The sequence below is a fragment of the Chlorocebus sabaeus genome, chromosome 26 (genome assembly GCF_047675955.1).
Source record: "Chlorocebus sabaeus isolate Y175 chromosome 26, mChlSab1.0.hap1, whole genome shotgun sequence".
NCBI classification, from domain to species: Eukaryota; Metazoa; Chordata; class Mammalia; order Primates; family Cercopithecidae; genus Chlorocebus; species Chlorocebus sabaeus.
Genome location: NC_132929.1, coordinates 6,518,300 through 6,535,045, shown reverse-complemented (window position 1 = coordinate 6,535,045; position 16,746 = coordinate 6,518,300). Strand labels below are relative to the sequence as shown.

The 16,746-nt window shown below is 57.6% G+C and overlaps 1 protein-coding gene across 3 annotated transcripts in view; it reads right to left on the bottom strand.

Annotated features, from left to right (window-relative positions):
- Positions 1-2,323: 2,323 nt before the first annotated feature.
- The window catches only part of ENTREP2 (endosomal transmembrane epsin interactor 2), a 438,166-nt gene continuing 423,743 nt past the window's right edge, over positions 2,324-16,746 (bottom strand). For 2 of the 3 annotated variants that reach the window (XM_008017214.3, XM_038009779.2), the window contains 4 exons: positions 9,092-9,167; positions 6,595-6,819; positions 5,039-5,113; positions 2,324-3,655 (listed from right to left, as the gene is read on the bottom strand). In XM_008017214.3, coding sequence (XP_008015405.1) covers positions 3,339-3,655; positions 5,039-5,113; positions 6,595-6,819; positions 9,092-9,167 — 693 coding nt within the window. In that variant the 3' untranslated portion in view covers positions 2,324-3,338. The remainder of the gene's footprint in view (positions 3,656-5,038; positions 5,114-6,594; positions 6,820-9,091; positions 9,168-16,746) is intronic. The other variant, XM_038009778.2, reaches the window with a different exon arrangement.

The following is a 16,746-nucleotide window of genomic DNA, read 5'->3' as shown; positions in this document are numbered from 1 at the left end:
CTCTGTTACCTGAGCGGCGGGTGCCACCGGTCCTCTCATTCACAGCTTGGATGCGGCTCTGCAGGTTCGCTATGCGGTGGCGGCCGTGGCTGCTCTGTGCCCCTCCTGGACCCTGAACCTTGGAAGCTGTCACTAAGGAGGTTGGAGGGTGGGCACGCTGGGCACCAGGTGTCAGCTGGGCAATGCCCTGCTGCAACTGGAGGTGCCAGCAATGCTGCCAGATCACGGGGTCTGTCCCAGTTAGACCTCAGAGACACGGAGACCAGAAATACTTTTTATTAAAACACGGATCATTATTAAAACACCTTGAGGTACATTAAATAAATACAACCGTTCCAGGTGTACAAACAGGTCTCTGGTGGCTTGAAAACAATTTCCTATAAATTCTGCCTTAGCAGCCTCTGAGAGTCAGCACGGGTGGGGAGAAGCATCCGTGTGTAGCGAGCTTTCTGTGGCCTGGTGTGTTATAAGCATTTAATGTGGATCCTCATCTCCAGCCAAGGATGAGACCTGAAGTTCTTGCGAATGATGCTCCCCCTTCTCCGACCTTGCTTGCCATAGAGTTGGGGTCCAGGGTCTCCCCGCTCAGCATCCTTGTGGCCCTCAGGCTGGGGTCAATGGTGGTGTCACAGCAGATGCCAAACCCCCTTTGGGTCTCAGGCAGGGCAGGGGATGCCCGGGGCCCAGCTGAGCTGGAGAAGGAGCATGTCACCCCCAAAGCAGCCACAGTTGGCCCATTTCAGATCCCAGACAGGGAGCGTGATGAGAGCGGGGGAAGGACGCACGCGGCGGGGAAGCAGCCAGCTTTCTCCTTGGCTGTGAGCCAGCGTGCAGCCTGGGGCTCGGGCTCTTGCTGCTGGTACCCAGATGCCATGGAGCCAGGGTCAAGGGCACCACAGCTTCTGGGTCAAGTTGCCAGCACATTCCCTGGTCTACCAGCACCTCTCTCTTCTGGGGACCCTCCCAGGAAGCCCAGAGGCTGGACCCTCCCAGAGTCCATGAGTGGCCCTGAGCAGCTGGGCTGAGTGGGGCACCCCACCCTGTCCCTGACTGCCTCATTTTGAGGGGGCAGAAGGTTCCAGCCCAGTGGCATCAAGTTGGGTACAGTTTCTGTATCCACACAACAGCTGCCACCAGCACAAACCTAGAGCTGGGTAAGGGTGGGGTGCAGGTGGGGGCCCGCAGGGAGGCAGTGCTGGGGCAGGAGCCCCACTGGCCACTGGGACCGGGTCCTGCTGGAGAGAAGGGAAGGATACCGAGCAGCAGGCTGGGTAGTCCAGTGGCCTCCACCCTGGCTGCATGAGGAGAACAGCCCAGAGGCCGAGTCCGCTGAGTGGCTGGTGGTCTTGGCCTCGCTGGAATTGCAGCCGTGTCTGAGGACTGCAGCTCTAGCCCACACAAGGGCTCGGCCCAGGGACCATGCTGTGTGAACCCCCAAGCCCTAGCGTGGACCCTCCAAGCAGGTGGAACCCCTGCGGCGCGGCCCCAGCACACCTCAGACCGTGGAGATCCAGCGGCCAGGGCGTCAGGCGTGGCTGAAGCTCTGCTCCAGGGCGGCCATTCTGAAAATCCACCAATTAATTTCCCCTGCAAAGGGACTTGCCTGGAGGGAGTTCACAAGCCCCCACTTGAGAAAAAGTATAGATTTCCTGTTTTATAGTCTGAATAAAGTGCTCATAAATTCATCTCTAGTACATCTTTCCTGGAAAAGTGTAGGTTGTCGTCTGTTTTCAGCTCTCTAAAGCAATCGAAGCCTTTTCACCCACCACAGCTGGGGGAGGCCTACACCTCAGCCCCCAGGGCGGGGGTAAGGGGCTGCAGGAAGGCTCTGGGCACCTAGGCTGGAACCCCACGCCCTTCCCGGCTTCCAGTCACACAGAAGCTCCCCAGCACGCTGGCCACAGTGGTGCTGGGGAATTGGGGGAGCTCAAGGACAAGCCCCACGGAGCCGAGAGAAGAGCATGAGCCCCCTGCCCTGGCACCCAGGAGTGGAAGGCACCCTCTGGCCCCCCTGTGCCCCCATGCCAGGCTCACGGGCTCTCTGGGAAGAACTCAGGCTCTAGGCTTTGTTCACTGCAGGGCCCACCCAACGCAGCTCAGAGGCTGTTGCTGCTAGTGGCCCTGAACAGGCATTTCCATCACTGCAGAAAGTTCTCGTGGATGGCACTGTTCCAGGGCCATTGCTGGGAGCAGCTGCCACTGATGCCACCAGAAAACAAGGGGATAGGGGCCAAGAAAGTCCAAGGTCCCCAAGCTGCCCCCAAGCTGGGCATGCCTGCTTCTTGCACAAGCAGCATGGCGGGTGTCTCTTCCGTTTCGCGTGGGTTTGTAGGTGGTTTATGATCCTCCTGCGCGGGTGGGTCTGCTGCCGCCTGCCCGGGGGAAGGTTAGCTCTGGGTCACGGGGATCTGCGTTATCAGAAGGGGCCACTTCCCAGAGAAACCGGCCTCTCTCCCTCAGAACTGGACCCACCGAGCTCAATCAGGTGAGCTCAGACACAAGGGAGACCCCCAGAGGAGCTGGGAATCTGCGCTTATTGTTATGGATCAAACAACTGAATCAGGTCTGCGCCAGGGACAGGACAGGAGCCTGGAGAAAGGGGGCCTGGGAGGAGGTGGGGGAGGCACCCCACGGAGGGAGGCCGAGCTCGAGGCCCAGAAGACGGTGGGTTCCTCCAACCCTCTGCAACACCGGCCTGTCCCCTGGGGTGGCCGGGCTACGGCAGAGGCCCTCACTGTACATTTGTTTGCACAGTAGCCCTGTGGACAGAAAGTTGGGCGCAGGCTGCCATCTGTGCTAACGCTACCTATTTCCTTTTATAGGAAGTAGGCCAGAGCGTGATGAACGTTTAATGATAGAGCCATCGAGCCACATGAGAAAATGTCTCGTGAGTCGATGTCACCCTCTGTCCCCTGAACACTAAGTTAAATGAGGGATGGGGAACTCCTGCTTTGGATGGCCCTGATTTGGGAGATACTTCGAGTCTTTAGGTGACATAAGTGTCGCCTGTTGCTGTATTCACGTTTGTGCAACGCTGCTCAGTTCGAGGCGCTGCACGCCAGATAAAACCAGAGTTCACTGCGGACACGAGAGTCATCTTTCCCAGTTACTGGGCTAGGCAGGAAACGCAGTCCACAGGGAGACGACCGCTCGGCTCCCCTCAAGAGAGGGAGTGACAGTTCCCTGCCCACGCCGCCCCCAGATCATCCTGGGTGTCCCCCCCCCCATTTGTCCTCAGCCCACCTGGGCCTGAAGGCCTCTGTCAGGCATGGCGGCTTCTGGCAAGACCATCGGTGGCGCCAGGCCCGTTGGTGTCCACGGTCAGACTCGTGGCTCCTTCATACCTGGTCCAGAACGCCAGCGCCGAAGACGGCCTCCTCCTCGGGGCGCTCCTCGTTGGCGACGGCCAAGCGCACGGCACCCACCACGTGCTGTGCCTCGGTGGGGAGGGTACAGTGTGAGTGTTCCAAAAACTTCGCCACCAAAACCCTGGCGTCCGCATAGGCCTTGCTGTCCACTAAAGAGTGCGGCCGCTGTTTGGAGGCTGCCAGGAAAGGCTCCGGTGTTGGCCGTCCGTCAGTTTTCCAGGTATCTGGGTCCCCCGCTGGTGAAAGCTGGGCCCGACAGGCAGCCGTGGCGGAGCGAGACATGGAAGCTAAAAATCAAGGGAAAACGTGCAATGTGAAACTCACTGAAAGCAAAGTAAAAGAAAGGCAGCCGCTGAAGAAGTGAACTCAAAAGCAAAGCACAGTCTGCCCTCGGGAGGAGACTCCCACTGGGGCTTCGTGTTCCTGGGGCTGGCGCTCTGGGCACACCCTGCCACCCGCATCGCATCTCTCCTCCCCTTCTCAACCCCAAGCTGAGCTAGTGTCAGCCTCCGGGGGCTGCAGCCTCCAGGAACGAAGGCCTGGGGGGAAGGGCCACCGCAGCAGGCAGGGACCTGTCTTCCGCCCTCTGCTAGAATCCCGAGGGCACAGCGGCTGGTCCTTCCCAGTCTTCTCGGCTCCACGACCTTTGCCCCTCTGGGTCTGATCTCTTGCTGGGGCTGAACTGTGGCATCTAGAGACAGGGTCTGCCTTAAGACCAGAGTTGGGGTAGCAGAGGGAACATGAGACCCCCCCCATCATGCCAGGTGCAGGCAGCCACCGCCCAGTGCCCTGCTCCACTGCCTGCCAGGCAAGAGGCTGGGGACCTGGCTCCAGCTCCCCACAGGGCTGACAGCCTCTCTGCATGACCCACAGGCTGGACACTGGGCTGAGGGTCCCTGGGAGAAGGCCAGCTCTGGCAATGAGCGGCAAGGGACGCCAACAAGGTCCAGCGAAGGCCCGGCTTGCCCAGCCTGAGCTTCACGCCACACAAAGTTGGCACATTCTGGGTGGTCTGTTCTGGGGTCTTGTTTGGTGGCAACTGGCAAGCCTAGCAATTAAACACGAGAAATGCAGAAACTCCCAGGTGGACCCATCGCCCGGATGAAATCTCATAAAATGGGCTGAGCAGCCACATGCGTGTTAAATTAGTGCTGGCCCTTGAAATAAGCGCAGGGAGAGAGAAAGGAAGAAAAGGCCCTCAAACCCAGACAGTGGGCAGCCCCCCTTCCCGGGGATGGGGTGAGGAGCTGCATTTGGAAACAATGTAGCCAAGGACACACCAACACCCGCCCCACCTCCCAGCAGGTGCAGTCAAAGCGCTTTAGAAAAGAGGCATCTCACGGCCGGGCACGGTGGCTCAAGCCTGTAATCCCAGCACTTTGGGAGGCCGAGACGGGCGGATCACGAGGTCAGGAGATCAAGACCATCCTGGCTAACCCGGTGAAACCCCGTCTCTACTAAAAAATACAAAAATCTAGCCGGGCGAGGTGGCGGGCGCCTGTAGTCCCAGCTACTCGGGAGGCTGAGGCAGGAGAATGGCGTGAACCCGGGAGGCGGAGCTTGCAGTGAGCTGAGATCCCCACTGCACTCCAGCCTAGGCGACAGAGCGAAACTCCGCCTCAAAAAAAAAAAAGAAAAAAAAAGAAAAAAAAAGAAAAGAGGCATCTCACCGCTCCCCAGCAAAGCCTCAGACAGCCCCGCGTCCAGGTCCTGGCTACACGACGGCTTGTGTGAAGAGGCATCGCCTTAACCAGAAGGAGAATTCAGTGAACACATGAAAGGGAAAAAGGAATTCCTGAGAAAGCGATCATAACTCGCCGTGACTAAGACACGTATTTCATATGGTGAGCAAGCAGGAGAAACCTGCTGGGCTGACGTCCACTCAGCAGTGGATCAGACAGGAACCGCCCTGCAGCTGGCCAGGCCTGCCTGGGTCAAGTGGTGTCCCGGGTCCCACCCCGACACAGTGCAATGGGCCGGTGGCTCAAAGAAAGCCCAGCACCCTTCACGGGAATACCCACCTGCACCCGAAGGGCTCCAGGCACCCTGGAAGGCACTGCCTGTGGCGTGCAGATCAGCCTAGCCAAGAGGGGACAGCGGCGTCAGGCAGGTGTGTGGGTGCCGAGGTGTGAATTTCACTGAGGGGGACAGGCCAAACAAAGCCATCAGGGGCCACAGACTGGACCCATGAGCCCCTCCAAGTACAGGGCATCCTCCTTCAAACCTCAGGGAGTGAATGTGAGTGTGGTGGAGAGAGGCTCTGGAGCTCTGAATACACCAGCAGAGGGGGTGTTTCAGAAGGTTCGCCGGGACTGTCTCCCTGTGAGCCAGCAATGGGATGCAGGAAGGAGAATGCAAAGATGACCGCAGCCGGGGAGTCCACACAGGCCAAACCTGGTATTGCCACCAGGAGGGCACCTCCAGGCAACTGGCTACTGCAGGTCCCGGTTCCTTTCAGGGACTCGGTTCGTCCTGGCACAGCCGGGCTCCAGTAGGGGTCAGCTGGGCAAGACCATCGAGGGGAGACTGAGCCAGGACCCGCTGCACCCTCTTCGGGGTTCCTGTACTTCCCTACCACAATGGCATGGAGGTCAAAGGTCCACCAGTCTTTATTGGCAGAAACTGTGCCTCCCCTCAAAAGACAGCAATGAGGACTGGGTGTGACTTCTCCAGCCCCGGGGGTGCCCAAGACTCTGGGGGAGTTAGTGTGAAATGCAAATTCCTGGGCTGCTGGCCACAGGGACCCGGTGCCAGGTTCTGGACTCCAGGGCACTGCCCGTGGACACAGTCGCCTGGGGCGATTTTCGAAAGCTCTGGGCTGTGTGGAGAGTGTCGCCAAGGTGCCTGGGAAGTGCTCCTGAAAAGGCACCTGTTGTCTGCCTGAGGTGGCTCCAGCCGATGACACCCCCATACCCAGAGCTATCGTCGGGGGTCATCTGTCCTGTGCAAGGCTCTAGGCCTTTCCTGGGCCCTGGAGCACATGTGCAGCACTCACAGCTAATGTCCTGGCCTGGCCCCCTGGCCCCCTGAATCCGTCCTCCCCTGCCAGAGTGACAGCCCGGTGGGGTGCAGAGGGGCCTGGCTCAGGGGTCAAGACCACATTCGCAGTGTGGCCTCAGACAGGATTCGCAGGGCCGGGCCTCCACTCTCAGGGATCACTGAGACCTGCAGCGTCCAGGGAAAGCCGGCCACACTCTGCGGACATGGGGGAGCCTGGCCACCCTACCTGCCGTGCCAGATGTGCATGAGGTGGGGTCACTGGTAGAGCGGGATACAGGCCCGGGACCTGGCTGCACCTGCGAGCCCATGCCAGGATCCTCTGGAGACGCGCAGCCAGGGTGAAGGGCAGATTCGGAGGGTGCTGAGGTGCCCACAGGGCCATCGGGGGATGAGCTGGAACCTGGCGTAGCGGTGCCCTCAGACACCAGGAGGCTCGTGCTGTCAGCTGGTACTGCAAGAGAAGGGACATGGCATTAGGGCAGGTGACCGCAGGGGATGCTGGTGTGGGACAAGGCCTGCGCCTCAAACTGCAGACCTGGATGAACTCTGAGACCCTGGGGTACGGAAACACTGAGTAGGATTGACAAACGCTGCTCTGTTCTGTTGAGAGTTGGGGGCACCAGATGAGCTCCCGGAAAGCATTCCAGGAGGGGCATGGGTCGGGGACTTAGACCCTTCACACTACACAAGAGACTACAAGTCAGAAATCAGACGCTTTGGTCACCAGACGCTTTGGTCTGGGTGAACAGGGCTGGTGCAGGGGTACACAGCAGCTCCGAGGGACACCAAGCCATCCCCGACGGGTCCCGGTGGGCCTGAGATCTGGCCCACCCATGCAGGGGTGCAGCCCCGGGCCTGCAGTGCAGCCAGACAGGGTGGTGCAGGCAGGTGGGGCAAACTCCGCCCACAGGACACTGGCCTTGGCTCTCAGAGTGTAGATGCCAGGCCAGCAGCAGCAGTAGCCTTGCCCTGGGAGCAAGCTGGGAATGCAGACACTCAGCTGGACCCCAGACCCATGGAAGCAGAGACCCTGGCACTGGGCCCAGCCACGGGGGTGGGAGTGAGCCCTCCAGGGAATTCTGATGCCCTCCAAACTGTAAGGACTGCTGCTCTGGACCGGGATGCTGGTCAGGGCTGGGCTCCTGCCCGTAACCGCTCCACGGGGGCTGGATTGGAGTCTGTTTTAATGCCACCCCCATGGGGTGTGCATGCACGTGACAGCGTGATTAACTGCTCCTGCACTCTCCCCTCCAATCACCAGGTGCCCTCAGAGGCCCCTCCCGGCGCTGGAGTGGAGTTGCCTGCATGGGGGACGCTTCAGAGATCACAGAAGCCTGAACTCCTCCAAGCGTGGGGGCTTCGGGTCTGCTCCTGGCATCCCTTTGTTTTTCCCTGCGTCTGAGAGCTTGCCCGTGGGTGACAGGCTTTTCACGCCACCTTCCACTATTCATCCTCACTGCCCGTCTGTTACCCCCAGGTTACCCCCACCCCACAGTTGCAGAAATGGGCTTAGACAGGGAAGGGCTGAGGGTCACACAGCCACCAAGATGGTCCTCTACTCAGGAGAGTCCTGACCCCTGTACCCCAGCAGGAGCCTGGGTGCTGGAGTCTGGGTCAGCTGTAGGGTTCACCGCCCAGGTCGCGGGAGGGAGGAAGATGCAGCCCTGCTGAATTCTGGCCGAGGAGCACCATGTCTATTTCCACCTGCCCTGAGATGGGGAACAGGAAAGGGCTCCCTCTGGCAGCACAGGTCCCCCTTCAGCCCAAACCCCGGAATGCTACAGGTACGGCCGCCCTGTGACAGTGACTGAGATACACTGTACCCGGGGTTGCCCTGGGAACGTCACTGAACACCTTCTCGAACAGCCTCTGATGGCTTGCAGCGATCAAAGGAAGGACAAGCTTGCTTCCAAATCCCACAACTGCAGAGACGCTGCGCTCTACAACCCCAGGTGGCCTCCCAGACAGGCAGCCCCTTCCTGTTTCTCTTAGATGTCGAGTGAGTGTTCAGTAGAGGACAGAGCACCCTGGGACGATCATCCTGGCCCTCTGTGGGATCGCATGAGTCATCTAACGTTGTTCTCCAAATCCGCCAGCCCACGTGACCCCTCGCAGGGGCCTCAAGGCGGTGGCTCTCTAGCTGGCCTGGCCTCCGTGCCCTCGCTTCCTCTGCTGTAAAGGCCCTTCTGCTTTCCCGGAGCCTTAGACCACCTCCCTGGCCCCGGCTCTGCACATGACTCCCACCCTCTGTGTTTGGGGATTTGACTGTTGCACATGTGTCCTTCAATGCCCTCAAGGACATGACTTCCAGCCTGCGCCCCCTGCCAGCCGCCCAGCCCAGCCACCTTCTTCAGAGGGAGGTGCTGAGTGGACATTCGCCCGGTAGGTACAACTTTGGTTCTGGAAGGGGGACCCTAGATGGAATCGTGCTCTTCTTCAAATCCATACCCGTCAAGTGAGGAAGTGGGGCAAAGGGGGTCAAGTCCTTCCCAGAGAGTGAGGAGCTCTCCCAGGTATGCTGACTGTAGTGGATGGAGGCACGGGAAGAAATGTGGGGAACATACAGGATATTTAATGGGAAAGGCTGCTGCAAACTCCAGCCCCTTAAAGAGTAAGAAATGGAGGGAGGAGGAGGAAGAAGAGGAGAATAGGGCGAGGACACAAAGAAACATCCTTGAAAACAGGAACATCCCAGTTCAGGAGCTGAAAGACGTAAGTCTTACCTGGAGTGCTGAAGCCAGCACTGGTGTTTGGGTCCCCGGAGCTGGACTCGGCCACCTGTTGATCTATACTTGTAACCTACAGTAAGAAACGGAAAGCGTCAAGGCAGGTTAGGCGCTTCAACTTGTCTCCTGGTGGGAAGCGCTAAGAGACGTTCACCCACAGCTCCACTCCTCTCCTCTACATTTAGGAGGTGGGGTGTGAGGGTTCAAGTCGCCCTTGCCAAAGCCAAAGCCTCGTTTTCTTTTTTCTTTTCTTTGAGGCGGAGTCTTGCTCTGTGGCCCAGGCTAGAGTGCAATGGCACGATCTCGGTTCACTGCAACCTCCACCACCCGGGTTCAAGTGATTCTCCTGCTTCAGCCTCCTGAGTAGCTGGGATTACAGGTGCCCACCACTGTGCCTGGCTAGTTTTTGTATTTTTAGTAGAGATGGGGTTTTACCATCTTGGCCAGGCTGGTATCAAACTCCTGACCTCAGGTGATCTGCCTGCTTCGGCCTCCCAAAGTGCTGGCATTGCAAGGCGTGAGCCACTGTGCCCGGCTGAAAGCCTCTTTTTCTGAACGTTTGCAATCAGAGCGCCCGACAGGGCCACAGAGTCACCTGAGCCTACGAGTTGCACGGTCATCGAGCTGCTGTGGCTTTCAATTTCTTTTTCTTTACTGATATATTTTAGAGACAGGGGCTCACGCCATGGCCCAGCCTGGAATGCAGTGGTGCAATCATAGCTCACTGCAGCCTCGAACTCCTGGGCTTAAGCGATCCTCTGGCCTCAGCCTTCTGAGTAGCTGGGATTATAGGCATGAGCTACCACGCCCTGCTTTTGGATAGACTCTGATTCTGCCTGGAGAGGCCTCGGAATAAGGGGAAGGCTACACCCCCTCTGCTCTCTGCCCCATCTTTGTTCTGCCCATTCTGTGTGGGCCATGATTTCCACCTCGGAGGGCATTAGGGCCTCCTGGATGCGATGTTTGGATGCGATACACACTATACACACGTCACATGGGCACCCCCATGCACCCCATGCTACCTCAGAAAACAATCTGTGAATCCTTGTGTTATTTCAGAATTGCTTCGGGGATACACTTGCAAATACTGAGCTCCAGAGGAGACTGGTAAGGTGAGGGGGCTCCTGCGGCTTGGTCTGATTCCAGCTCAGGTAATTACATCTCTGCCTCCCTCATCTCCCGCCACTTCAATCAGATAGCTGGTCTCCTTCATCTCTCCTCTTCAACCAGGCTGACACCAGGGCGGGGGTTGGGGCTGCAGCCTTCCCACCCACACAAAGGGTGTGAGCTGCCCCCGCGGCGTGGGGCTTGAGAGGGGGTTCCGAGACAAAGAGAAGATGGAGAGCTGCCCAAGTGAGTCCTTTGATCTCACTAAGATGCTTTCGCGTAATGCGGTCCATGCTATTTTTCTTCCTTAGCCCTCTCATTCTGCTGGCAGGGAACCGGTGAGGGGGAGTTCACCCCACTGTCAGCACCCACCTGCCTTTTCACTGAAGTCATTATGTGCCAATAACCAGTTTTGGAAAGCTCTATCCAGAACCTTCCACGAATCACAAGAAGCGAACAATGCCCTAACGGTTTGTTTCATCCTGTGTCTCTCCTCCCATATCTAACCCTCTCTCGGACTTGCTTTTCTTTTGGATCACAGACAGGTGGTAACTTAGAACTCCGCTGTCTAAAAGAAAATCTTCTGGTAATAAAGAAATATAAATAAAACAAAACAAAGAAAATCTGTGGGACAAGGTCAGGAGGAAACTGGATTCGCTTCATGTTGTGCAGAAGCGTCACTCACTTCCCTCTGGCTCCCGGTCAAATTTGGTTTCCAGAGGAGGCAGCTCCTGGGAGCTATCTATCACCTCTTGCAAGCAGAGTGTCAAGAGTTTAATTTAAATGTGGCCCTTCCCTGATGTCAGAAGCCACCTTGCCACGCTAAGCCATGGGGAAAATAGCTTACGCCATGGGGAAGGTTCCTTTCATACAGCATTTTCGATGAACTATAACGGCAGTAGAAAAGGGTGGGGAAGAAATATATTTGTGGCATAGAATTTAAGTTGAAATTTGATTTCAGCAAGGAAGCTCATAAACACAGCTCCTTGTAGGAGAGCGGGGAGAGGGCTGTTGACAGGAGATGCTGTGGGATTTCACTTCACCTGGATCTTTCTGGTCTGCAGATGTGCTATTCTGAACAGTCATCGTGATTGAAAAGTCAATTGGCATTTCCACAAATAATTCAAATGTTACGAAGCATGGTGGCTGAGATACTTGCATGGAAATTCTGCCCCTTCCTGTGGTTTGTGTCCCACTCCTGGGTGAGGCTAACCATTTAGAACCAGATTTATGAAGAGCTGTTCTTTTGTGGCGATTCCAGCAATCATGGAAAATATGAGTTAAAATTTTAGGCTGGTGGCTCAAGGCAAACTTTGAAGACACTTTGCTAACAGATGTTACGTAGATGATAAGTTTTAGGATCTGGTGCTGGTCCTGGACTCTGCTGGTCCCTCTCCCTTCTCATGACTCCTTGTCTCGTGTTCAGGTTTCCTTCTACCCGGCATGCTGCCACCAAATTAAACTCCTAAAGCACCACTGGGTCACACCCAAGATGCCAGACTCCTCAAAGGCACTTCTACAGTTTGACATCCAAGGTCCTAAAATATCTGCCCAAATGATTTCAGCCCTGGGGTGCTGAAGCTCCCACATCCAGGCTCCAGGCCATCCCGCCATGGGCCTTAGCTGGTGCTCTGACCTTCATCTGCACCACCTCTGCCTCCTTCACACACTCCAGCCCCCACATCACCTCCCCCTCCTTCACACACCCCCAATCACCTCCCCCTTCTTCACACACCCCACCCCCCACATCACCTCCCCCTCCTTCACACCCCCCAAATCACCTCCCCCTTCTTCACACACCCCACCCCCCACATCACCTCCCCCTTCACACACCCCATCCCCCCACATCACCTCCCCCTCCTTCACACCCCCCAAATCACCTCCCCCTTCTTCACACACCCCACCCCCATCACCTCCCCCTCCTTCACACCCCCCCAAATCACCTCCCCCTTCTTCACACACCCCACCGCCCACATCACCTCCCCCTTCACACACTCCATCCCCCCACATCACCTCCCCCCCTTCACACCCCCCCAATCACCCCCCCTTCACACCCCATCCCCCCAAATCACCTCCCCCTCCTTCACACACCCCACCCCCCCAAATCACCTCTCCCTCCTTCACACACCCCAGGACCCCAACAAGTCGCCCCACATCACCTCCCCACCACAACACGCAGCCCATCCTACCCAGATCACCAGGCCCCATTCTTCTGCAGAAGCCTCAGAGAAGTTTGTCTCTGTCCGGTCTCCATATGAGAGTGCCGTGACGAGGGGATTCTGTCCTATATCCCCTGGAGGGCCACTGTCCTCAGTGGTCCCTGAAACATACACTTACCACCCGGACAAGAAGATCTAACTGGCAATTTCTCAATCAGTTTCGTGCTATCAAAAGAAACTCACTCCCTGAACACTGGCTGAAGAGTACAGCCTCGAACCACAGGAAAGAGCATGGCATCTAACCTAATCCTACCCTAGTCCGGCCTGTGACCTAAGCCGGAAAGGAAGCGTGCACGGCCCATCACCCAGGCGAGTGCTTATGGAGCCCACCCTTGTGGAGGTGCCCCCTCTTGTGTGAAACCTCTTCCCCAGCGCACCCCCCGTCCCGCCCCAGAGTGGGCTCTTCCCCCACAGAGCCTGCCTTCTGCAGCCTCCTCTCTTTATCCAAACGAGTGCTGAGGACACTTTCTACGCCATTTGTCCTAACAAGGAGAAGCAACCGACCCCGCCTCGCCCGGGGTGCAGGCTCGTGCTGTGAAGGGGCGCTCCTTGCTGACTAGCCAGGGGGGGCCTTGCTGCCTGGGGAGGGGACAGCTGGTGGCACAGCTGGCGGCATGGCCTTCCCTCTGTGGATGGTAATGGGCTTCTTTGATTTCCAGACTCCCAGACATGGCCGTGAATTGAAAAGTGCTCCCAGGCCACGGGGTCAAAGAGAGTGGGCCCAAGGGCTCCAGCGGCTCCTTCATCACCAGATGCTGCCCTGCTGCCAGGGGGCGCCCAGGGACAGGCCCCGCAGGCGGTTGTGCTGTGCCCCTGCCAGCACAGGGAGCTGGGGGTCTCTGAGCCAACACAAGCTAATTCAAGATCAGCCTCTGACCTTTCAGCTCTTCTCACCGCAGTTCTGAGAAAGAAATCTCAACTGAAAGAATTCCCCAGAGTTTTGGAGAAGGGTGTCGCATTGGTTTCGGAACCAGCCCGATCCCTTCCAATATATTCTGTTCTTCAGAGAAAACAGTGAAATTGTGACACAACAGGAACCCATTCCTTCCGGGTGCCACTGTGGGGTCAGGCACTCAATGGCACACCCAGGTCCGGAAGCTACTTCCCTTGGGAACCCAGGGCCTGGGCTCCATGGACGGGGGTTCCTGTCGTCGGGAGGCAGAGGGGTCCGAGGGGCAGAAGGGAGAACAGGGAAGCAGGCTCAGAGCCAGTCCCAGTGCGGAGCTGGAATTGTGATGGCAGCAGGCAGGGTCACTGAGCAGGACAGAGCTGCCCCCTCGCCACAAGGCAGCCACAGGGAACCACACACCCCTGCCACCTTCAGGGGTTTCCAGATCCACCCGCCGCCCTGCCTGGTGCCCCTGCTGGCTACAGTGTGGAGCTGCCCATTGCACCCTCGGTCAGCCTCCCCTCTGCCTTCCCAGGGGCTTCCATCACGGAGGGCCCTGTCCTGGGCCTGCCATCCCCACCATCTAGGTCCTTCCACATCTGCCTGGTGACCTCCTCAAAGGTCCCAGATCCACACTCCCCTCTACCTACCATCCCACCTTCTCTCCTCCTTACCGAACACCCTGCAAGAGTGATCTACTCCGGCTCTCAAAGTGGGAGCAGCAGCAGTGCTGAGGCTTTGACGGGCATCAGATTCTTAGCCCCAACCCCCCACTTCAATACCCCAATTACTGACTCAGGAGCCCTGGGGGTGGGCCCGGCCATTAGGATTTGATTATCAAGTTCCCCAGGGGGGGACCCACTGGTGTCTGAAAACCACAACCACACCTGCGCTCCCCCGTTCATGTGCCAGCACGTTCACTCCTTTACCTGATGTGGTCCAGCCCTGCCCTCCATCCCATCAAAGCTGCTCTGCCAAGGTCACCAGCAGCCCCTCCACAGTAAGCCACGTGGCCCTGGGGGTTAGCTTCTGGACAGCACTGGGCCCACTGCTTCCTTCCGGAACTGCTGGTTTTGGCAAATCCAGGCTCCTGGGAGCCTGCCTAGTGCCCTGCAGCCTGTCGTGTATGGGGGTGCCATTGCCACCTGCAATGGTGTCATTCTGTGGGGCTCCCTCTCTCCCATTTCCCAGGCTCCAGTGACAGCGGCAGCTAACTCTGATCACTCTGAACTACAGCTCCTGTCATCTGCTGGACACTCACTCAGAATTCAACCTCCCACACCCAGACGGGTCACCACCCACGCACACTCATCTGACACTCCTTATGGACGACCTTCGGTTTGGGGGATACGCTGGGCCTGTCCTTCTTCCTTCTGAGCCTTTGCACAGGCTTTTTCCTCTCTCAGGAGCCCTTCCAGCCCTACTCCCTGCACCTCACCTGCCTGATGCCCACCGAGCCTAACCTCCCAGACCCTCCGTGGACCCCCAAATTGGGCCTGATGTCATGACAGGTGCCCCACAGTGCACTGGGCTCCCCTCGCAGTGCTGACGAAACTCTTATCACAGCCAACTGTCTCCACTGATAACACTGATTTGAATTATTTTTATCATAAACAGAAAACTAAACAACACTGGGAAGGCAGAGGTCCCAGCTCAGCTTTATAAAAACATCTAAGAACATCTCCATTACTGCAAATTCAGGAATGGGATTTCAGGGCCATGCCCGCCTCCTCACTAAAGGATCCCTCCCCACAGGCAGCCCCACACATCTGCTTCTAGTATCCACAGTAAAAAGGGGGTCCTGGCCAGGGCTCAGGGGTCACTGGCTGCAGCCTGCCTAGCTGCTCTAGGCATTTCAGGGTGGCTGCTCGGGGACTGTCTGCTTGTGTGAGGATGCACTGGGGGCTCACGGCCAGTCAGAAGCTGAGCTGGCCCACCACAAGCCACCCTGAAGGAGGTCCCTGTGGTATATATGAGTCCCCAGGTGCGTGGTGCCTTCCAGCGTCTGAATGTGCTGTCCATGTTTCCACAGGGCACAGGGCAGTCGCATCTCCTCCTGTCCTAAGCCCACCCTGCCTGCAATGGTGACCAGTCCTTGCGGGTGTGACCGTCAGCAGGGCTTGTGAGCTTCTTCAGCCAACATGGAAACTACTGCTCCACCCACAGGGGCTCCACAGGGTCAGCACTGCCTTGGTCATTGGTTGGGACAGGGACCAGCACTGCCACCTGGCTTGCGTGCACATGGGCTCTCGGGATCTCAAAGTGACAGGGAGAGCGCTGGGGGTGACATCAAAAGGTCTGAGCCCTTTGCTAGGTGTCTTTACAGGAGTCAGCAAAGACAGTGGGCAGCCGGCCAGGCCTGATCTGATGCCCCGTACCAGTGCCTGGCTGGTGATCTGGGTAGAGATAACTGTCCAGGGCTCCATGGCTGCTGAGAAGCCCAAAGCGGGTGCAGTTCTGGGCGGGCCTGGATGCCTCTGGTCATGTTGTCGTCTGCTCTCCTCCGCTTGTTGCTTGGGCTCAGAATTGGCTTCAGCCCCTACCCCTGCCCCTTCCTGGTGAATCTCCAAGGCTCCCCTGCCCGTGCCCTCTGCTCCAATTCACTGCTGTGTTCCCCAGCCATGCCCCAGTCCCCGAGGCCTCCAGGACCTCCCTGACCACCTGTCAGGGGAGTTCTCTGCATTTCCTAAATTGGACTGTAGGCCTCTCTAGCAGGATTGGGGAAATGCTCACAGATGATATCCTAAACTATGTTTTCCAGTCGCTTGCGTTCTCTCCCTGTATTTCAGGGACACCAGCGAGCTGTCGATTTAGTCTATTTACATAACCCTGTATTCCTTGAAGGGGGGGTCCCTAGAGGGTCCCTTGCACTATGGGCCACATGACTTTTCCAGATGTCCCCATCTCTCTGCCCTGGCTAGCAGCATTCCACACTGAGTCATGACAACAACGATGAGGAGGAGGAAAACAATACCCCAAAAGAGTGACTGACTTTTGCTGAATTACAGATCTTACTATGTTCCAAGTCCTGTTGGCTCCATTACAGACAACATCCCATTTCGTCCCACAACCTTGGTACTATTATGATCCCCATTTTACAGATGAGGAAACTGAGGCTCCACAAACACACTGCCTGTTGTGTCAGGCACCATGAGGCTGCGGGAGTGCCTGGCATGCCCAGCTCAGAGAAGGCCGGAAGGACCTGGCGGCTGAGGCACTTCCCTGGCCTGAAACGTCTCAGCCTCAGGCAGGACCAGGGATCCAGGGCCGCTTTCTCCCCTCCCCAGAGGGGTGATGGCAGTGTGGGATCAAGACAGGCTGGGGCGCCCTGGGTACTTGGTCCATGGACCCAGCTCCACTCCTGGGGGCCCTCCCCTCGGGTCAGGAGCTGTCCCAGGTCCTTCTGCCCGGATCCCAGACCACCCACCAGCATGAAG